The 23,755-nt window shown below is 42.6% G+C and overlaps 1 protein-coding gene across 1 annotated transcript in view; it reads left to right on the top strand.

Moving 5' to 3' along the window:
* Window positions 1-23,755, top strand: part of LOC134537242 (fat-like cadherin-related tumor suppressor homolog) — a 199,064-nt gene that overhangs the window by 164,850 nt on the left and 10,459 nt on the right. The window contains exons 22-38 of the mRNA XM_063377510.1: window positions 338-631; window positions 1,932-2,132; window positions 3,195-3,380; window positions 4,712-5,005; window positions 5,725-5,939; window positions 7,444-7,588; window positions 9,359-9,520; window positions 10,026-10,340; window positions 11,372-11,641; window positions 13,063-13,323; window positions 15,435-15,611; window positions 17,228-17,467; window positions 18,016-18,390; window positions 19,444-19,658; window positions 21,606-21,743; window positions 22,227-22,370; window positions 23,412-23,663. Of these exons, the coding sequence (XP_063233580.1) occupies window positions 338-631; window positions 1,932-2,132; window positions 3,195-3,380; window positions 4,712-5,005; window positions 5,725-5,939; window positions 7,444-7,588; window positions 9,359-9,520; window positions 10,026-10,340; window positions 11,372-11,641; window positions 13,063-13,323; window positions 15,435-15,611; window positions 17,228-17,467; window positions 18,016-18,390; window positions 19,444-19,658; window positions 21,606-21,743; window positions 22,227-22,370; window positions 23,412-23,663 (3,884 nt within the window). The remainder of the gene's footprint in view (window positions 1-337; window positions 632-1,931; window positions 2,133-3,194; window positions 3,381-4,711; window positions 5,006-5,724; window positions 5,940-7,443; window positions 7,589-9,358; window positions 9,521-10,025; window positions 10,341-11,371; window positions 11,642-13,062; window positions 13,324-15,434; window positions 15,612-17,227; window positions 17,468-18,015; window positions 18,391-19,443; window positions 19,659-21,605; window positions 21,744-22,226; window positions 22,371-23,411; window positions 23,664-23,755) is intronic.

Below are 23,755 nucleotides of genomic sequence, written 5' to 3'. Positions count from 1 at the left end.
GGGGCGAAACAACAGGGGGGGGGGGGGGGGGGAGCAAGGGTACTTTGCCCCCCCTTGGAAACCTTGAAGTGGGGGCAAACGGGGGCAAAGAAAGTGCTGTGTGATCAATTTTTAGATAATAAAACTGCTTAAATAGCACCATTTTCCACCTTGAAATACAATTTTTCCCGGGGGAGGACCCCCGGACCCCACAGCTTCAATAGGGGGGGGGGGGGATCGATGATTCTTTATAAAAAAGGTATACTGCCCCCCCTTTGGAAATTTAGTTGTTGCGCCCCTGGTTACGGAGACTTCTCTTCGCTCGGCTGGTCGGTCGGAACGCCGTCTCTCGGCGGAGCGCCGAACGTGGGAACAAGCCCGGCGCAACTCGGGAAGCTGGTCGGTCCGCTCGCAGGCGTGCTGTACCTCGCGGACGCCCTGGACTTCGAGCGCAGGAGCGAGTACCGGCTGGCCGTGCAGGCGGCCGACACTGTAACGGGGTCCGCCGCGGTCGCCACCGTGCGCGTCGCGGTGGACGACGTGAACGACTGCGCGCCCGAGTTCTCCAGCCCCTCGTACGCCGCGTCCGTGCTGGAGTCGGCGCCGCTGGGGACCGCCATCCTGACGGTGCACGCGCGGGACAACGACACGGGTAACCGGGCCACACCCTCATAGCTCTGACTGCTTGCAATGTACCTGTACGGCATGCTTCCTTTAAATTTATTTAGTGGTAACATACACTGCGGCTATGATTTTTTTTTTTTTGTTTTGGGAATATCTATCCTTAAGGGGCCCGCCTCGTCAGGGGTGTATGTGTGTTAGCGAGGCGGGATGATAAGCGCGACACTCGCTGGTGCTTCCAGCGCAGTGTCTCCTCTGGACTGGCGCGCAGTCTTCTCGTCGTCACAGGATAACTGTGAAATTTGAGTGGTGACCGTAACATTATATGGCGGAGAAATGAAGATAAAGGTGTTATGCAAGCCCCTTAAGTGCTTTCAAGATTCTGTACTGATTGTTTTATGCCTAAAAATTACTCTGAAAACACGCGTTTTAGGCATTTTAACGCTTCTAAAAATACAGTTTAAAAAATTAATCTGAAATTAAAAGTACTTTTCGGTCCTTAGCGAACTCTTAAATGCTATTCGTAAATATGCCCCACTCGGATATCTTGAGTAGTTTTTAAATTGCGTTGTTTTTCCTGAAGCTCTGCACACCGTATGTGTTCCCAGGTAGGCGGGCCCCTTAATGTTGACACAACTAGGCATACGGAGGCCTACAACTGAGGTACTGGGGTAGATGTCACACTTGTCCCTTGATAGTTGCTAGTTGCATACCTTATGGTACCCCATACCATTCCTCTCATGCACTTTGACAGTGTACCTGGACACAGAAAATAATTCTCTCACAGCTTGGCTTTTTCCCATTCTCACCCCGTATCAGATTGCGCTATGAAAATGCATGTTAAGGGGTCCACCTAGTTAGTGGTGTCTTTTCGTTGTACATAGGGCAACCATTAGAGTTGAGTGGTAACCATAATATTATATGGTGGAGAAATGGAGATAAAGGTTTAATGAAAGTCCTTGAGTGCTTTCATGAATCTGTACCGGATGTTGCATGCCTAAAAAGTGTTCTGGAAACACGCATTTTTGCCATTTTCACTATTCTGAAAATGCAGTTTAGAAATTAATTACTAAAACAGAACTGCAAACCGCCCTCAGCATATCCTTAAATGCTCATCGTAAACAGTCACCACTCTGATATCTCGAGCAGTTTCCAATTGTGTGGTTTTCCTGAATTTCTGCACACTGTATGCGTGCCCAGGTAGGCAGAGCCTTCATTCAACCCCAGCTAGCACGCGAACGGATGTTGACTTGTCTCAATTTGTTAATTTCAGTTGAGTCGTTAGATAGTTTGTTGATATGATCGTGCATCTGTTGCTCCTTCGTGCTCAGGCATGAACCAGGTGGTGCGGTACGAGTTGCTGAAGGACGCCGGCAACTCCTCGGAGCACTTCGTCGTGGACCCCGGGAATGGCACTGTCTACCTGGCCAAGCCCCTGGACCACGAGACGCGGCGGTCACACGTCTTCACCGTGGTGGCCTCCGACTCGGGGGCCCCGAGGCTCCACGGCTCCGCGCGGGTGTGCGTCTCAGGTAGCGACCAGCTCCTCAGGACCGTCTCAAGAGTGCACTGCGTGGTGCGGGAAATGTACCCTTCCAACAGGGCTGTCGAGGGAAATTAAGGGCCCCAGGGGAAAATAACTGTGTCGGTTCCCTCCCCGTTACTCACCGTATTTACCCGCGTATGTGTTGCACATTTTATGCTGATTTTTTTTCTTTAATAACTTATAGTGTAATCCATACGTGAGTTTACAGTTTGGTTTTAAGAAGAAAACTAATTTTGCACTGTGTAGTTTTTTGAATTTGAGCTTAATTAACTAGCCTGTATTGGTTTTTTTATAAATATGTTATGTTAAGAATTAATTTTTTTCGTTTGAATATCTGATCAGTGTGCGCAAAGCATCACAAACTGTGTCTCTGTGTCGCTGAAATGCATCTGCCACCTGTCGGGCGGAACATACCTACGATGCTGTAATTTTCTTACTCTGTCTTCCCTTTTTTTTTCTTTTTGACGTGACAACGTCTAATAAATCGATGAACGCTGGCTGCACGCACAAAAAAGTGTCCCGTTACGCACATTGTCCCGTTACGCTCATTGTACGCTTGCGCCGCATCTATCTCTCTTCCACTCGATTGGAACAACCATCGATTTGACTTTTTCGAGGCACATTAAACTTGAAACACTCCCATTCGTTTCCTACTTTTCCTATCATCGTCCTATCCTTAACAGAATAACACAGATTGGAAGAAGTTAAATAGCGAACATGTACAAAAGTTATAGTTAAAATAATCTCTTTGTTAAAGTAATAAACATATTTGAATTAATGAGTGCAAATAAAAGTAAATTTATCAATTAAATTGTAGATTTCATTTCACTCCCTCTTTGTATCCATACAAAATAAAGATAATTCAATAAAAATGATTAAATTTTATTCATAAAAGTATGCAATCATTTCATAAATGTTTTGTTATGGCGTTGTCACGTTAAACTATCGTCCGTAAACCGACTTTACAGACAACCAACCCCTCAGACCTTCTCCCTCCTTACGAGCAGCTGCCTTAGACGTTGTGTGTGTCTGGCTGGCCCCCGAGCAGTGGAGGACGTGAACGACAACCCCCCTCGGTTCGAGCGGGACGAGTACTCGTGCGCGGTGTCCGCGCGCGCCGGCAGGGGCCACTTCGTGACCAAGGTGTCGGCCTGGGATGCGGATGGGGACCGCCTGGCCTACGCCATCGTGGACGGGGACGAGCGACAGCGGTTCCGCATCGACCCCGTCACCGGTGGGTGGCGGCCGTCGCTCGGTCGTCCCTAGCCTCTGGTCACGAACTAGCGACAGAGCACTGTGACGCACAACAATTAATTGAGTATTTAAAATATGACTTGATGTAGGCTTTTGGACATACGCCATTGCTTAGCACATTTTAAACACAAATTAAGCAAATAATTGTCATTTGTGTTTTTTTGTAGTTTTCTTCTACAGACATACATGTGCTAAGCAATGGCGTATGTCCAAAAGCCTACATCAAGTCATGCACTCCCATTGTACAAATCTTTCAAAGATAATATTTAAAATATATCAAAAAATTTTTACAATTTCACATCACGTACTCAAAATCTGTACTGTAAAAAGTTTCATTTTTTCGTTATTAAAGTAATGATTTTCAAAAAAAAAATTTTTAAATTATCTTTTTTAGGAATTTTTAAAATCACTATCAGGTAATTTTCAATTATGATTGGAAATTAAATGATAGTCATACAGAAACTGTGAAACATGTAGTTTACTGACAAAAACGTATGTATTTGCTTACAAGGCTCAATCGCACATGCCATTTTTTTATTTTTCATTTTCTCATCATTACTGTTATTTAAGGTCTCTTTGTGAAACTCTTAACGTGGTATACTTTCCTTGCATTTGTTCTGAAATTAACATTTTCAACAGATATTCACTTAATGTTATATAAGTGGTGTAAAAGGTAGTGCAAGTTTTCGTAATTATTATCACTGGTGAGATATTTTACACCCATATATCTATTGAAAGTATTTGTGACAGATCAACAAATGCAAGGTAAATGTCGTGTTAAAATTTCAAATTTCAGAAATAACCCTTTAAATAACAGTTATGGGGAGAAAAAATAAATAAAGATGGCGAGTGAGACTGATCGGCTTCATCCCCTATCTTCGATTTATGTTTTACAGATAATTACATATTTAAAAAAGAATGAAGAAGGATGTTACTCATTTGCAGTAAAGAGAATAATAACTTTTTGTGTGCAACCATGATGTAATTACTAATTAGTCTAATAAAATAACTTGCTTGAATATTTGCAAATAGCAGACAGCATGCAGCAAGTATTTGGTGATAACGAATTCAAAGAAACTTAAAATGCAGTGTTTATATAATAAAACATCTCTTGAAATTATCATGAAAAATGTTGTAAAAAAGCTGGGCGAGTTGAGCCTTTAGGGGGAGGATTAGAAACTGTCCCTATCCATGACATACAGTGCGAACTAGCAATGGCATTTGTCAACAAAAAAAAAGTTTTAATCAATCTCCCCCGTTGGAAGAGTCATTGGAGGAACACCAAACGACGAAAAGCTCTCCCTGCCGCAGGGGTGATCTCCGTGGCGAAGGGCGGGGAGCCGCGCACCTCGCTGGAGGTGGCGGCCAGCGACGGGGTGCACTCCGCGACCGCGCGGGTGCGCGTCGAGGCGCTGCCCGAGAACCTGCGCCCCCCAGCGTTCCCACGGCCACAGCTGGCGGCGCGCGTGGCGGAGAACCTGCCCGCCGGCACCTTCGTGGCCCGCGCGGCCGCCGCCGACGCTGACCCGGGCCCGTACGGCCGCCTGGCCTACTCCATCCCCTGCGACTTGGCCAAGGAGAGCTTCCGCATCGACAAGCACACAGGTGCGCGCGTTCGAAACACTTGCATCGCTTATGTTCCTTTCAAAAACTTCAGAAATGCATTTACAGTCTGTGGATCATGTGCATATTCTTAAATTTAAAAAAGTTAATAAAATTCATAATAGCTTGGTTTCACAAAAAAACAAACAGGTTACTTCATATTTTTAGTCAATATAATATTTTGAAGGCTAATTGCGTACCCTCGAACGGGGTGAATAGAATCAGAGGGGCGAACACGAGCCCATCAGCATATAATTGCTATCATTTGTATACCGCCACTGTGAGTGGATGAGTTTCCGTGGTCAGACACCCACATGGTTCACATCACAGCTGTTAAGTACAGATTCAACTGGGTCCACGTGCCATGTTGCCCAAATTTTGAAACGAAGCTCATCTTCCCCTTACATCAGAAGACTTAATATTTTGAAAGCTAATATTATTAAGTTTCAAGATATTAAATTCATTTGAGGAACTTTACTAAACATTTACTTTGTTATTCTACGATCTACTTGGGTTAGCGATATTTATCGTGCAACAATTCAATAAGCGTCACGTTTCTCTGTTCCGTAACTGGACGCTTTAAATCAATAATATAATGGGAAAGCTGTGGTATGTACTTGACAGCTGTGTCCTGGGAGGGATTAAAGGAAATCGGGATGGCGAAGCTGGAATATGAACCTGCCGGCCTCGCTGGGTGTCTGGAGGTGTGTTGCTTCCCGCAGGCGTGATCACGACGAGGAAGGCCCTGGACAGGGAGCGGCAGGCGCTCCACGAGGTCCCGGTGACGGCCACGGACGGCGGCGGGCGCTCCGGCCACCTGCTGGTGCGGGTCGCCGTCGCCGACGAGAACGACAACCGCCCCGTGTTCCTGCTGCGCGAGTACCAGGCGACCGTCCGGGGCAACACCACCCTCGCGACGCCCGCGCCCGTCCTGCAGGTCTGGATCACTGGATCCACGCACTGCGTAGAGCAGTCACAACTCGGAATCCTACAAAAAATTCAAATAACTTAGAAATATCATAAGTTAAAATGACCATAACTTAGAAAGACACTTCTTAGAACAGTCACAACTTAGAATCCTCCGAAAAATTCAAGTAACTTAGAAATATCATAAGTTAAAAATGACCATAACTTAGAAACACACAATTTAGAAACTTCATAAATTAGAAACACAATGCTTGAAAATATCATAAGTTAGAATTACCATAACTTAGAAACACATAATGCTGAAACGCACAACTTAGAAACGTCATAACTTATAAACTCAACACTTGAAATCATCATAACTTAGAAACACAACTTAGAACAGTCATAACTAAGAAAATTCTATCTTGTGTGTTTCTATTTATGACAGCAACCCCTCCCGGGAGACAGGACAGTAATTCCACCAATTATGGTATATCTTAAATATTTTAACAGAACTTCATAATTTTTTGTGATTGACATTGTTTTGTTTCAAATAATAACCTTTTTAAAACTGAAAGTTATAATAATTATAGGTACGAAAATATCATTAAGTGCTTCTATAAATTTTTCACAGTCATCACCTCTATCCCCATTTCTTTTGCCACATTCGGATCCCAGTTTTCAGAGAGGTTTTCATTTGCACAGTTTATAATCTTGTTATTCATGCATAATGGCAGCTACGCAGTTTTACGAACTATGCAACAGTGCAAAACACTACAATGCAAGAAAATCACAGTTGTTTGTAAAGCACACAAATTGCATGACGTCACAAACCCTTTAAATAAAAATTGTAAAACAGTAATAAATAAAATTTATACCGTAAGCTTCTTTTGATCATTCATATTTACCATCAAGTGTAAACTTGATGCATGTATTAAAAACAACCTAGTGGGCTTCTGTGCACATATTATCTGCATCTTTAAAAGATTTTGGATCACCTATCTTCAATTATGGCCATCAGAAATGCAAGCCAAAATGCAAGAGAGTTGGAAGTTGAACAATGCTTGTTTTGCATTATTGCACCTTGCATTATTTATGAACCAGTACTCTATAATGTGGTTGCTGAACATTTTGCATCTTGCATTCTTGTATATAATCTACTATTATAAAGAGGAAGTGTTTGTTTCTATGTAGGGGGTAATCTCTGTAGGTAACTACTGATCTGATTCTGACAATTCTTTCACTAATATGAAGATACATTATCCCTGAATGCTATAGGCTACATTTTATTTTGAAAAAAATTATTGAAAAATTAATAATAATATATTAAAAATCATTAACAGATATATTTAAACATTAAGGACATGCATATAAAGAAGAAATAAAGTTACGCCAAAGATATAGGGAATTGTGGATATAAAATGGTGTGAATTATACTCATATTTGTTACTTTTTTAATTTGTTCTTATCTTTCCATGGAGTTAAAATTAGTGTGGAACAGTATTCAGTATCAATCTGTTTTTCTACTTCCTCAGGTCAAGGCCACTGACAGTGATGAAGGAATTTATGCAGAAGTGGAATACTCCATATATCAGACTCAGCTGTCAGGAGTGGAGGATGTTTTTGGAATCGACAGACACACGGGAGACATAGTGCTTCTCAGAAGCATCGTTTCTCTAGGTAAGCCGAAGACATACATCCGTTTCATAATTACTTAAATGAGGATGTAACTCTAAGCATTAATTCATTCCATTATGCTTTTTCTATATTTATCGAAAATGTTATTTGAAGGGTTTTTTTTTTTTGTGAAGAACTGCTTGATGGTTGTTCTCACTGAAATGTAGCTGGTTACCTGAACGTCTGCAATTTGAACCTGTGGTCCGTTCCTATCCTTATCCAAGTGTGAACGAGGTTTATATTGTTGCACGAAAATTATGATGTCCGGATTTACTGATTTTTGAAGTTGTTAACCCAAGTACAGAAAATTTAGAGTGCATTAATAAAGAGCACCAAAATGAGTGTTTTTTCTATTGTTTTTGTTCATTGTTTTCATTCATTGTAAATGAACAAGCAGCCAAGTTTTGAATATCCATTTAACTCGTGAAAATTGTAGTTCAACAGTATTTAGTTATTCGATAACGCAAAAGTGAATGCTATCAGATGAATTTTATTCACACTGCCGAAAATGAATTTTTGTGTACGGCCATATGATTTTTCATAATATTATTACTCTTCCTCAGATGCCAAGGACACACAAGAAGAGTTCTGTGTAAGGGCTTATATTTGAAATGGGAACCAGAAACCGCAAATATTATGAATATTCTTTTCTTCTTCTTCTTCTTCTTCTTCTATACTACTAAAGGATACCTTTTGAGACAAATGATTAAGTTCACCAATGTATTCGGACAAGGGAGATTCATACCACTGTCCACACCTTCCATGTCGTCAGAGCCTCACGGGGACCTATCAGCAATCAGTGTCAGTCAGACACATTGTGAGACATTGGTATTGTAGACAGGTCTTAACATGAATATAACCTACGAGGGCTGTTCATCAAGAATTCCAACAGGTTGTGAACGCAGTAAGAGAGCATTAGGCACTCAGAAGTGAAACTGCTCTGTCGATGGTGAACTCCAGTGGCACGCACCACTAAAAAACGCAACTGGCCATCAACATGGCGGAACAGAATCTGCCAGTCCTTGCCAAGGGAGGGAACTGGCCAGATGTTAGGCCCATGGAACGAAGTATCTTTAATGGCATGCATGTGGATCTGGGCCCGTACAAATTAGCTTGGCAATGCTTAGATCTTTCGTTTACGTTACTCCGTGCGATCCATAAAAGTCGAGTATTTGGCTGTGGTGGTATCCATATTTGTTTACAATTTAAATACGTGAAAAATTGTTTCAAGTGTAAGAATCTCTAGTGTTCTATCATTACTTCGATACTATATTTTTATTAAATGTGTGAATCCTGACCATGTTTTGTTCTCAGATCTGAAATTATTTTTAATTAATTTAATTTTCGTACTTCTAAAGTTCAGTCTCATTTGTTGCTGTTCATTACGGTTCCATGCATTGTAGAAACAACAGACCGATATTGAAACACAAATATTTTGCGGGTCCGTATCCATTTCCGTATCATTGTTGAACGGGCCTTAGACCTGGCAGATGGTAGATCTACTACAGCGGGGATTGACCATTGAGACGCAAGGCTGTTTCCACAGCCTGACTGCCAATAGATCATTCAGTACCCGAACCTCAAGGATGTGCAACTCCATTTCCCTTCCGCGTACATAAGTATTCTGTACCCGAGTCGAGCAGTTTTTTTAGGCATTTAAATTTCGAGTTCCAGGGCTTCGTGTTCGTAACGATGTGATGTCTAGCTATAACTAGAGCGTTACTGTGAACTCAGCTTTCACTGTGCTCACGTGCTGTCGTGCTGGGGGTGCAGAGAAGCAGGTGTTCCAGTTCTTCGTGAGGGCGGAGGACGGCGGCACGCCGCCCCTGCACGAAGACGTGCCCGTCAAGGTGGTGGTGGTCGGCGCGGGGGAGCAGCCACCCCTGTTCGAGCGGATGGACGCCACGCTCTTCATCCCCGAGAACTCTCCCCCGGGTACGTCTGGCGGCTGGTCGCTCTGTCACCGCGCTAGCTTCCCAGCGAGGAGATCTGATGTCGACCCCTGTGTGCAGAGGGTTCGCACGTTACGAAAGTCATGAAAATGTAAAAAAAAAAAAAAAAAAAAAAAATCTGAGGCTTTTGAGGTCATCGTCTTAAGTTTCAGGAAATGTAAAATTTTATCTGCATCGAGATGGCAACTGGAATGTTGACCGAAAATTTGGCGAAACTTTGGCGCTAGTTTTTATTTTCGGCTTTCAGGTGTATGTCCTACAGACTTGTAACGCAGTAGTGATGTTCCACATATCATGATGTGTTTAGCCTGGGCAATGCCGGGTACTTCAGCTAGTGTGTGTACAACTGAATAACAGTTTCTTTTTTAGTATGTGTCCATGAATCTGATTGACTCTCGAACATGTCGCTGTATTGTTAGGCACTCTCTGCCTCTTGTTTACTCCACAGAACGCGTGGTCAGACGTACGACAGAGCGCTGGCGTTGCAGGGACAGCGGTGACCCGACTGCGGCTGGTCGGGGACCCGCCTGGGGCGCGGTTCCGGCTCGTGTCGGCCGACTCGGCGGGCGGACCCCCCTTCTCGGTGGACGCGGGCGGGAGGCTGCGCGTGGCGCGGCCGTTGGACCGCGAGGCGGCGGGCCACCACGCGGTGGGGGTCGTGGCGGAGACGGCGGCCGGCCCGGCGCTGCTGGAGCTGACGGTGCGGCTGCTGGACGAGGACGACTGCCCGCCGACGTTCCACAGCCGCCTGTACCGCGCGTCGCTCGCCGAGGACGCTCCGGCGGGGACCTCCGTCGTCAGGGGTGAGTCCCCGCTGTTCGCTTGTGAGGGTGAGTTGCAACCAGGGGCGTAGGAACCGGGGGGGACAGGGGGGACAGGGGGGACGTGTCCCCCTGAACTTTTTGGGTGGAGGGGACTGTCCCCCCCAACTTTCTAGACCGTGATATTTTTATTTTATAATATTATTCTGTCCAACTTTATTTGTAATTTCTTCACTCTCAAATTTTATCTTAAGGAAACAATAATAATTTTAACATCGATATATCCAATGGTTAGATACAAAAACTGCTTAAAAAGCTCTATTTTGCACTTTTAAATTCAAAATTTTCCTGTGGAGGACCCCCGGACCCCCCGTCTTAGTAAGAGAGAAATGGGTTTACATGACATCAAAATCATTATTTGTCCCCCCCAACTTTATGATCAAAGCTACGCCAATGGTTGCAAAGTACTCTCCTGAATTCTGGAATGTTAGTACCATCGAGGTCATTTGAAACAAAAGGAGCATGAACTCAGGATCACTGCTGTGTTCAACAGCTTGTGTATTTGCCTGAAAATAAGACGAGAGATTTTCCATTGTAAGGCCATCCAAAAAATGGGAGGTCATCTGGTAACCAAGAGTAAGCTATTTAAAAGAGGTTGAAAAAATTGTTTAAAATTACAGAATTTCAATTTATTAATTTTATTATTGATTATAAGCATCACTAAATACATTAAGTATTATTCAGGCAATTTTAATTCTCACAATGATTTGGATACAAAAATTTAAAAAAAAAAATTATATATATTATTTGTCTTGCATTATTGCGGGTTGTCTTACAACCAGGGTCGACTTATTTTTGAGTAATGGTTTGAATTGTTTTTTCCATATTTTTGTTATGTTACGTCTCATCAGCAATGAGGTATTCAGGAACTGACAAACGCTATGCAGGTCAGGCACATTGAGGATGGCCTTGGCTTGTAGTAAGGAACCGTCCCAGCAACCTCGGAGAACCGGAACCCCCCTGTGTCTAAGAGTTGCGTGCGACGTGATGTGTGTCTCGGGGGTGCCGCGCAGTGGTGGCGACGGACCCGGACGAGGGCGCCGGCGGGGAGGTGCGCTACTCGCTGTCGCCCGACGACGAGCACGGCCAGTTCGCGGTGAACGCGCACACGGGCTGGGTGACGACGACGGCGCGGCTGGACCGCGAGGCGCGCGCGGAGGCGCTGCTGCAGGTGGTGGCCTCGTCGGGCGGGCGGCACTTCGCGCGGGCGGCCGTCTCCGTCCGGCTGGTCGACTGCAACGACAACGCGCCCGTGTTCACCAGCCTGCACTACACGGCCGCGGGTACGCACCGACTTTTCCACTGTCATTAATACAAGTCACATAAAAACCAGAGGTTTCCCCCCCCCCCCCAAACACCATGACTCACCACCCCCCCTAACCTAATTAGGCCACTCCCCCCCCCCCCCCCCCCCCCCCGAAATTTTTTATGCCTTTTTCTCAATGATTTACTCAATTATTTTATAATATTATACTTTTTTAGTATTATATTCATCACATTTTGCATTAATTAAAACTGATTTTCTAATAATAATTTTGGTCATATCAGGTAATATTTCCATCCTGAACCGACAGATGCCAAACTGCTTTTGTTGAGGAAAGTGCGGGCTTGCCAATTTGATTTACAAGATCCCTTTCAATTATCAAAGCACCAGAAACGTATTTTCACATTAGAAGCTATATTTATATAAATAATATATACATTTTTCTCGTCTTTTAACCACCCCCCCCCCCCCCTGAAATTTTAATGACGCAGTCTGCGTCGTTACCCCCCCCTTGTGGGCACCCCTGTAAAAACAAACCATACAATTAAGTCAAATATTTTTTTTTTTTTTAGACGTATAGAGTTTAAATGTTTTGCTGTGTAATAAGTAAAGACAAGATTATAAATGGTTTTATTATTAGTTAATTTTCATATTTAAAACAGAGGATTTCGGTATTATTGTTTTTTTTTTATAAAAGCTGTTTTTTAATACTTAACTCCACCAAAATAGATTTAAAATTAAAATGTCACATTTTTTACAGTAAAATAATTTTTTAATAAAGTGTTCTAAAATATATATACGTTAAGAACAATAAAAATAAATTATCGAGCATTTTTGATTTAAATTGATCCAATAAAAGATGCACAGTAAAAAAAAAAAATAATTTTTCTGATGTTATGCACTTTGGTACAATTTTTTTGCTGGGCAATAACTATTATTCCTTGAATTTCAAAACATTAAATAATCAAAAGTTTTAAAATGTAAGGCTTTAAAAAGCTTAACTCATTATTCGTCAAAATTTACCAAAAATAAAAACATTTAGTTGCGCCGAGAAAATCACTGATTTGCAGCACAGAAATGTGTTTTTTTAGTTGATTCTAAATTGTATTGTATTTTATTTTATTAGAAGTTATTTGTAATGGTGCTTTTATTCAACTGGAGTTGTTGACAAAATATTGTTATTTAAAGTATTGTTGAAAGGAACCATATTTAAGATTATTTCTTAATAGTAAAGAAGATAGAGTTAAATGCAACATTTGTCCCTTTTAGCTGGTACTAGGGAAGTTGTTACATAATCTTTTCCAGTGTGTTGTTTCGAAACCGTAAGCTGTGTGGTTTCGAGCGAGTCTAAACACTTCCCGCCTCCACCACGCACGTGTGATGGTTTGAGCCGCAGACGCGCCGCACGCCAGGAGTGTTAGGAACTGTGTCGTGCGGCAGTGAACGAGGGCGCGCCCCCCGGTACGGTCGTGCTGCGGCTGGCGACCACGGACGACGACGCGGGCCCTGCCCCGCCCCTGCAGTACCACGTCACCGGCGGGGACGCAGGCCTGCTGTTCGCGGTGCGGGCGGGAGGGGAGCTGGTGGTGCTCCGGCCGCTGGACCGCGAGGCGGCCGCCACCCACCAGCTGGCGATCACCGCCAGCGACGGCAGGTTCGCCAGCCGCACGGCCGTCACCGTGCAGGTGCTGGATGATAACGGTGAGTCCCTACCCGGTGCCTCCACCAGACATTACCCTCTATCGTCCACTGATCCAGCATTATTGTGATAGGAGCGTATGATGTACAGCAGTAACCCAGTGTATTCATGATTAAATTAATAGTACTTTAAATAGTTATGCTTGATCTCAAACTTCAATCATTCTGTAAAATGTGATAGTACTACTGTAATAATTATGTAGTCTTGTGTATAATATTTAATTAATTCATCATAGCTGTGTAATTTGGCATCATTGTTTTTATATTAATTCCTTTTGAAATTAATTGTCATGTATTAATAGTTTTTTTATAACTAAGATCAAAAATAAAGACATATGATTTGGAGTTAATTCCTGAATATGTATCTACATACATTAATTGAAATGATTACACTAATTTTGACTCTCATAAATGTTGAAAAAAATAATTATTCTTGTCATTCTGTCAATTTAATTATTTAATCATTCCTCTTTTGGTAAGCTGTTGATATGTTGAAACTTCTTCTTTAGACTGGCTACTACATTAACTGAGTGGTCGACTAGGTAATATGTAATGAAAATTGAATGCCAACACAATTAGACACATATTTTTTTTAAATGTTGCTTTGTTTGTACATGAAGATTTTGTGCCAACTCAGACCTTGGGCTAACTCTCAATTGGTCTGAATTACACTTACATAAAAAAACATTTGAAGAAACTTGCTGGTTACCAAAAGAATTTAAGTTCCATTAAATATTACTTTTCGAGGTTATATCTGTTTACTTTGAAGATTGCCTCAAATAAATAAACAAATTCACGAATAAAGTTTATTGATTTATTTTTCCCTTTATCAAACAATGAACACGGCCGCCATTTTACGATGCAGTAGCATTTACACTCTGAAAACAACTAAAAACTCACGGAACAAACAAAACTTCCATAAAAAAATTGGTTCATCACTTGGGCATGATATTTTACTTGTAGTTACGAACGAAAATCTCGCGATTGCTTGCGACGTAGGGTACAAAGGGCCGACAGACCTTTGTCTGCTTGGCATGGCCACTGATTCACAAAAATGGCTCCAACTGTGTGTATGCTGCCGCCTGTGGTAAAAAACGTATAATTAAAAATGTCCAGAACAATGTTCTTCAGCACGGTCTGTACCACAATCGTGAAATTCTTCTGAACTCTACATTACATATTAGTTTTTTGTCGATCTACCCTTTAACACAGCTGCTACTCTCGCAGATGCCCAAGCGATGACTAACTACGAGACTACGAAGCTAAATCCACTACGAAAAGAAGAAGCAGATGCATGACCTCAACGACCAATCACATCACAGCACTCACTGATACACTAAAGTATACATACTTCTTAACACTCACATTGAGGCTTTCAATGCAAAAAATAAAACATGAATAATCATGGTCTTTTCCCATCTACTGTGAGAGAGAACATCTGTCGATTTTTTCATCATAAAGATTAAAATTCAGAACGCACCAGAAAGTCTTGGAACAATTAAAGTCTAAAAAGTTGGCGCCGCTCAGACACGTATTATATATAGCATTCAATTAACTCCAAATGTAAAATACCTGCAAAAAAATCATATTTAAAATGAATAAAATTCTGAAAAATTCCTTTTTCACAAATAATAACTTAGCAAAGTGAGGGATAATAAAAACTTAGTTAAAAGGCTTTTCTGAATGAACCACCAAATATCAAAATTAATTATAAGAATATAAAGAATGATAAAGTACAAGAATGAAAAACCATGGCACTATGACCTTGGCTCATCTTATCAGCTGATACTACTGCATTACTTAAAAACATAATGGCAAAAAAATTACTCTGTAAAGCTGGGGAGGGCAGTGGTTGCAAAGATAAAACATTTTAATTTTGGTCATACTTGTCACCTAATATACTATAATGTTTCTTCTACTTGAATAAATCATAGTTAATGAAATTGTGCAGTTCATTTCCGAATGGAGGCGCACTAGTATTGTTTGCCTAACCAACAACTAAGCTATCAAAAGACACGGTTCATCGACAAGTTGCCGATCACCGAGTGTTTGTAGGACAGCGGGATCTAGCTTGACGGTGCGACGAAGGACAACAAGTGTTTCCCCTGCCGCAGACAACCCGCCCGTGTGCGCGAGGGACAGCTACCGGGCGGTGGTGTCGGAGGGCGCGCCCCCGGGGACGGCCGTGCTGACGGTGCTCGCCTCGGACGCCGACGAGGGCCCCAACGGCCGGGTGCGCTTCCGGCTGAGCGGCGAGGGCGCGCGGGACTTCTCCCTGGACGCGGACAGCGGTGAGGCGGCCCGCGCGCCGGTCATTCAGGGGCAGCCTCTTCTCATTTCAAACTTCGCTAGATATTACAACTTTTTCTAGGGAAAACTTGGAAAAACATATATTTGTGAAGGCTGGCACCCTGATCTCCCTCTTCCCCCTCCACCCTTCTTACTCCCTCGTTTAAAAAATATCTTCTAGATCTGCCACTACAGCTACTGACATAGTATTGGGCTAAAACCATTTTTTTCTCAAATTAAACTCTTAAATTCAAGCCTAAGAAGTTCCTCCAGTCTACCCTTCTAATCCAAATCTAAGTCTCAAGGGTAAAAAATAATATACTGTACGAGAAATAAAAGATACTAACCATGGTGTTGAAACATTCAACTACATGGAGGTTTGTTTCGTGTAAATAGTTTCCCGAATGAATACATATTGTAATTTTCTCACTTAACTTACTATAAGTACAAAATATATTGGGGAATAGGTAGTAATTGGACTTCAAAGTTGTTAATGTTGAATTTTTTTGATTTACGACATTTCCTCCAAAAATTTTCTTAGAATTTTTTTCCTTGAATAACAAATCTTCAAATACCCAAGATTTTGTGGTTTTAGCATTTGAGTTTTTTAAGTATGTACTCGTGTTAAGTAAGCACAGGATTTGAGGAATTTTGTGAGTTATTTGGTTTAGTCATTAACTGAGGCTTATCAATTTGCATAGAGAATTGTGTGCAGCATCTCAAGCAATTTATATATGCAGGAAAACTACCAATCAGGTTTCAGGAATTACCATATTTACCCGAAAATAATATGAGAATTTTTCATTGAAAGACCACCCAAAAAATTGGGGGTCATCTTTTGACTGATAGCAATGGGTAAATGGGGAAAATGATTAGCAGTTCTATTGTAAAAATATAGAAATTTTTTTTTTAAAATTACAGAATTTTTATTTATTTTGTTTTTATATTGATTATTGAATAGAATTATTATTGATGTCATTATATATATTTATGAAATTTTTTATTTCTCACTGAGATTTGGGCAAGAAAATAAAAAACCATTTAGATTTTTTTTTTTTTTTTTTTTTTTTTTTAATTTTGTGCTATGACTTTTTACTAATCAAGGAAAGGAAAAAGGCAAGTCAATAATTTTTCATGATCCTTGACTTGTGTAACTGGGGGTCACCTTACATTCAGGGTCGACTTATTTTCGGGTGAATACGGTACCGGTTAGTAAAAATAAGTTATATGTAGAGACCTGAAAAATTTGCGGGTTCATTTCGTGTTATGCTAAAATTCAAATGATTATACCTTTAGTGCTGCTTCCGTCATTGGTCCACTGTTAATCTGGAGGACTGGACTGAGGGCCAATTAGAGACCCTCACTCGTAGAAGTGTCGATTCACAGGCCACCTAGTCGAGACGACTCACAAGTCAGCAGCCAATGAACAGTTGGCATTTACCCGAGTGTGTAGAGGATATTGGAGTCTATCCTGGAGGTCATTGAACCCGCAAATTTTTTCTGGTCTCTAGTTATATGTTGTTTCATATGTAATGAATGTGAACCACCGACACGGCCTCGCCGGGAGCCACGGAGGTGCTCGGAGAGAGCGTGACGGCGTGCGTGTTGCCCCCGGCAGGGGAGCTGAGGACGGCGGCGCCCCTGGACCGGGAGGCGCGCCCCCTCTACCTGCTGGAGGCCCGCGCGGAGGACGCGGTGCTCCCCGGGTGGGGCTGCTCCAGCGTGCTGCGCGTCGAGCTGGCCGACGAGAACGACAACCCGCCGGCGTTCCGGGCGGGCGGCTACAGCGCTGCGCTGTCGGAGGACGCTGCCGTGGGCGCACTGGTCGCCCGGGTGCGGGCCGTCGACCCCGACGCAGGTCAGCCGTGCCGCCACCCCCGTTCACTCGATCCATTTCGTGACGGCAACATTCCTGGTACTTCACGCTAAGTAATATTTTTTTGGCTTGCTTGATGTGTGCCTACAGGGCACCAGGCTAGTGACAATGGGATGTGATTAAAGTAATCACGAGGAGAGCCCGTAAAAATTTGAATTCAAGCATAAATCAGCTAAAATGCAGTGCTTAAAAAAAAGTATGTACATTTATTGGCGTTGTATTTACTACACATTGCATTTCTTTCGTTGCGTTGTGTTAGACAGGACCGTTGAGAGAGACAAAGTTTGTTGGGCCAGGGGGGGAATAATTTTGTCGGGCCCATTAAAGTATGATTTTTCCAAATCCCACAAAAAAAAATATATATATATAAAGCGTAGAAGTTATATGGCAATAACTGTTAACGTGATCTGGAGAAAAAAAATGCATAACTTGAAAGGTTTCCGATTAAATATTTTTAGCAATAAAATTGCAATTTTTGTCCTTAACTGTAACTCAACTGGGCTCCCCTCCTGCCGTGCTGCTGTGCCCAGGCGTGAACCGGCGGGTGCGCTACTCCCTGGGCGGGCGGGACGACGGCCACTTCAGCGTGTCCCCCGGGGGCGTGGTGACGCTGGCACGGCCGCTGGACCGCGCCGCGCTCACCCTGCACCAGCTGACGGTGGTGGCCCGCGACGCCGGCTCGCCATCGCTCTCCTCCGCCGCGCCCCTCTCCGTGGCCGTGCTGCGCGCCGGCGACGACCGCCCGCCCGTGTTCGCGGCGCGCGCCTACCGCGCCTCCCTGCGCGAGGACGCCGCCCCTGGGGCCGAGGTGGCGCGCGTGGCGGCCGTGGCCCGGGGCGCCGCCGTGCGCTACGCCATCGTGGGCGGTGACGAGCACGGCAGGTTCCGCGTGGGCGCCGAGTCGGGTGCGTCCCTCGGTGGAGCAAGTACGGTCCACGCAGTCGATGCTAGGGAGCACACAGTCGTTGTATTACTTTGGATTACGTCCCATCGGATTCCCAACCAGCCTGTTAGAAACCACATTTTCCTGTAAGAACAATGTTAAATCCAGAGGACATGGTCTTGGCCGTCCCAATAACGCTAACATATTGTGCATGCATAGTATACAAGAAAATAATGTGCACACATTGTACCAAAAATTAAAAAAAGAGAAGATTTGTACCTACTTTCATTGTAATTAGTGAAATATCTTTACAACATACCAGGGGGGGGGAACACTTTTTTGTACTTAATAAATAATGAAAGTACTTTATATTGAACTTTTGGTAATTGTAAAACTTCTCATAGGAATCTGTTAATTATAACAGAAAGTTAGAAATCCTTTACAGTGTTGTTCTTTGAAATGAGGTTCCACGATTATGTAATCATCAGAAAATAATTTTAAAAGTAGTAACGAATCCAACTCCTTTTTTTTTTGCGTACATGGATGGCTATTCATTTTCTAGCTTCCTCTATTATTTATAGTTTTCAGCAATGTGGATTTTGTGTCTTTTGGAGACAAACACTTCTGGCTTGAACTGGGAATGTTAGCCAATCGTACAGACGGAACTAAAGTGCATGGGCGTCGCATAATATACATATTTAGTTTCGTAGTTATATTAAAAATATGATTTTCTCTGATATAACCCATATGTTGCGCATGGTGCATTTAATCTAATCGTGGTAATGTGAGCACTGTGTTTTTACAAATTTGTCCTCTGAAAATATTTTTTATAAAAAATAAATTATATATTGAAACCAACTTTAATTAGAATATTTAGGAAAGAAAATGCCTAAAAACTACCTTTTTTGCACCTTCAAACCCCAAAATTTCCCGGGGGAGGACCCCCGGGCCCCCGCTTTTTTCCCAGGGGACGGATATTCCTCAACAACTAAATCAATTGCAGTCCCCCCCTCCCCAAAAATATTTCCTTGCGACGCCCATGCTAAAGTGCAACGCCGGACTCTGTGCCGCACAGGCAGGGTGGTGACGAGCGGGCCACTGGACCACGAGCGGGCGCGGGAGTACGTGCTGACGCTGCAGGCGGCCGACGCCGGCTTCCCGCCGCTGGCCAGCTACGCGTCGGTGCACGTGAGCGTGCTCGACGCCAACGACAACGCGCCGGCGTTCAGCCAGGCGGCGTACGGCGCTCGGGTCGGTGAGGAGGCGCGCCTGGGACTCCCCGTGCTGCAGGTTCGTCGGCATGCTTGCCGAAGCACACGGGCAAATATTATTATTCCTAGGCAGGGCCGGCGCGTCCATATAGGCGAACTAGGCAAATGCCTAGGGCGCCAAGTAGCTGGGGGCGGCGCAGCAAGACACACAACAGCTCATATAGTATGTTTAACGATTATTGAAACTAGATGAAAATGGTTTTTTGTAACAGTTCGGAATGTTTATATTGATATAAGTAATTATTTAAAGTCCACGGTGACCTGTTTATGATTTGTAATAAGTAAAGAAAAAAACACAAGCCTGCTTACATTTGATTGTTGACAAAATCTTAGGCTTACGTGATGTATTTTGAGGCAAGGAAAATTTTTTTTGGGGTGTCTGGCCGGGGGGGGAGGGGCGGCATTAAGGTTTTTAGTCTAGGGCGCTAATTTACCTTGCACCAGCCCTGTTTCTAGGAAAGGATGTTCGACATGTTAATACTGTGTTACCTTTTTGTTTTACTACAATGGTAATATACCTCACAATTCAGTAGGCGTGAACGGAATTTTTTTTTTTTTTTAATTTAAATATAAGTTAAAGACGAAGATCAAATTCTTCGCCGAAGATGAATTCAAATTCGAAGATACATTAAATATTATGGTTTTTAAAGAAAAACCCATGGATACAATTTTTGAATGTTCGAGTTGGTGTTTAGTTAGCACATCCTGCATACCCCATGTTTAATAAGAACAGTGTAGGCAATATTTAACAAGATAGCAAACTTCCTCTGCTTGGAAACAAAAAGAAAAAAATTACAAAACCAAAATTAACTGTATTCAAAAAAAAAGATTAGCTGATGGAGTATGTTTGACACGTCAACACACTGCGATTAGTGCATGTAACTAACCATATTGCCAATCAAATATCATTAAAACAGGCTCTTGTACAAATTCTGATTTTTTTTTTATTAAATGCATAAGTATACAACCCTCAATAAAATTAAATTGCCTTAAAAATGTTACATATGAATTTGCAAAAAATACATAATATATAAAAAAAAAAGTCATCACTGTTGTACCATTTTTAAAATTTAAATCTTCCTTAAATTAGCAATCTTTATAACATGCTAAATAAAAAAGATACAGTATGAATAGCAAAAGTTATCCAATTATAAATTTTTGCCTCATAAGCCAAGCAAAGAAAAAAAAATTTTCCTGAAGTATAGCATGTTTGGTTTTATTTTAGGGTTATTAAAAAAGACTATAAAAAAATTATGATATGATATGAAAATTTAAAGTCACAATATATAATAATTTTGGTGCAGGGTGGGGATTTCAAAACATTTGGAGAAAAAAAGCCAATAACTTGAAAACTAGGACAATTCTTTGATTGTTTTTTTTTTATTTAGAACCATCATTATCGATTATCCATAATTAGATTATCAATTGTTCTCTGCTTGATGTTGACTTTTATCACACAGTATAGTAGGTATCTAAAACTTATGAGTTTTTTTTTTTATTTAACTTTGGTTATTGTGTAGTTACTGTCACGCCAACATTTTTAGTTCACTCAAGAGTTTATTGTTACTGGTAGTTCTGATTTCAGTACGGAGTTTAAATTTTTTCGAGAGGGTTTTACATTTCTCATTTTACATTTTGAGAGTAGATTTCCGCAATGATTTTTCAATGCCGAGATCTGAATGACAGACTCAACGTGATGTATGAGACTCTTTTAAACAGTATTTGTATTTTTTTTTTGTAATGAGCAGCTAATTTATTTATTTTTTTAAGCACTTACTATTTTACTGTATTATATTTGTTTTTGTATTCCTGTTAAAACTATATAGACGTTCAATAATCAGTGAGATCGCTAATCCGGCCTGGTCGTGGCCTCGAATGTGCGGAATGAAAGACCCTCCACTGCAGCAATGAACCTGCTGAGCTGGCATCCTGTGCACGCGGGCTGTGATCCCTGGTTCCTCCGCAGGTGCTGGCCTCTGATGCGGACAGTGAGGCCAACGGGAGGGTCCGCTACTCCATCACGAAAGGAAACGCGATGGAGCATTTCGCCATCGACGAGAACACCGGGCTGATCTCCGTGGCTGGGAAGCTGGACCGGGAAACGGTAACGCTTATCCCGTGTTCTCCCGGGAACCAGGTGGTTCACTACCACTTAGCTTTTTCCGATCAAGGTTGTATGGTCATATTTTTACCATGTGCATGGTGATTTTAAATCACTTGCGCCTAGCACACAATTTTTCCAAAAGTTTAAAAAAACTGTCTTGTCACTATTCAACAATAGAAAATTAATATTTTTTGTTAAAAGTAAATGCTGATGTGAGTACTGGAAAATTGAAACATTAGGAAAATTAATTATATAATATCAACAGTATTATGCGAGAGTACCCAAATACATGAAAGTGGTGAATAAATTCACGACGATGTGTTTTATCTCACACGCACATTGTAAGCAGTAGGCACGCAGCTGTTGGTTTCATCTCTGGCACACTATGTCACAGTGCTGTCTGCCGAGTGCACGCTCGAGTCGGAAGTTCGCCGCCCGCCGCCGAGAGCGGTCCTCTGAAACGGTGTCCCCTTGTTAGTCCAGGTTCCTGGCTACACGCTGGAGGTGCGGGCGCAAGACGGCGGCGCGCCCCCGCTGTCGAGCTTCGCCGTCGTCAGCGTGGAGGTGACGGATGCCAACGACAACCCGCCCGTCTTCTCGCAGCGCAACTACACCGCCCTTGTGCAGGTAGGCCTTCGCTTCACTGGCTTGCCTGGCAAGGTCGAGCTTCCACCGCTGGGGCCCAGTTACCCGGCGATAAACCAGTAATGGACGTGGTTCGTACGGAGGATACCGTGTTTTATCGCATAATCGTTGCACACGCATAAACATAGCACCGTTATTTTAGGGCAACAAAATTTAAAGGAAAAAAAAATTCTCGCATAAACGTCTCATGATATTTTTTGTCCCGGTGTTAGATTCCCAGCGCTTTATGCAGGTAGTTTTCCCATATAAAAGATGTATTTTAAAGTTTTAAATATTTTAAAGTTTAAATAAAACCATTAAATCTTATCCCGACTCATCATGAACCCCAACATGACTCAAATTCGTAAGCAGTGAGTCTGTAGCCCAGTGGTTTCAGAAGCCCACCTTAATCTGGAAGGACCGGTCGCCTTAAGCCTCTGGGAGACCTAAAGCCCTTGTGGGATCAGATGGTCCTTGGATTCATTGCCGACACCAAGTAGAAAGGGGCTATCTCGTCTTGTACGTGTTCCACCCCAATATTATCTTTGAAAGATTTGTGCAGTGGGAGGTGCATGACTTTATGTAAGTTTTTGGACATACGCCATTGCTAAGCACTTTTTCTGTAGAAGAAAACTAAAAAATAAAAAATAAAAAATAAATAAATAAATAAATAAAATTACCCAAAAGACAAAAAACACAAATTAAGCGAAAATTGCTGTTGTCAACAGGATATAAACACCACATAATATTCCGTAACAGGAATATGGTCAACAAACAAAGAAAAACAAAGAAAAATGTACTAAGAGAATGAAAAAAAAAACCACAAATGATGACGACACAAAAATATTGAACCCAAAAAATTCAGCACAATGGTTGAGACGAGAAAAAAACACGACAAAACGAAATTTTTATTTTTTAGTTTTCTTCTACAGAAAAAGTGCTTAGCAATCGCGTATATCCAAAAACTTACATCAAATTCCGCCCCAATGTGGAACTCTTCGTGCAGACAAGCGACGAGGGTGTTTGCACCGCTCCTGCCTCCAGAGGAGCCGGCCCCCGGGGTCCGCAGTGCTGAAGCTGGAGGTGAGCGATGCAGACGGGCCGCCCAACGGAGAGCCGTTCACGTTCGACATCGTGTCGGGTGACGAGCGGCGGGCGTTCTCCCTGGGCCAGGACGCCGTGCTGCGGACCGTGGCGAGCCTGGGCCGCGAGGCACGGACCGGGTACCTCCTGCACGTGAAGGTGTTCGACTCGGGCCAGCCGCCCCTCTCCTCCGACGCCTTCGTCTCGGTCAAGGTTAGCTGGGACTTCTGCTGTGAACAATTTCGTGGCATAAATTTGTATGTTTTATATTACAATATTTAAATATAATTATATTGTTAAATTCT

This window comes from Bacillus rossius, chromosome 12 (genome assembly GCF_032445375.1).
Source record: "Bacillus rossius redtenbacheri isolate Brsri chromosome 12, Brsri_v3, whole genome shotgun sequence".
In the NCBI taxonomy this organism is placed as follows: domain Eukaryota; kingdom Metazoa; phylum Arthropoda; class Insecta; order Phasmatodea; family Bacillidae; genus Bacillus; species Bacillus rossius.
Note: the sequence above shows the minus strand (reverse complement) of the source record. Positions and strands in the feature narration are given on the sequence as shown.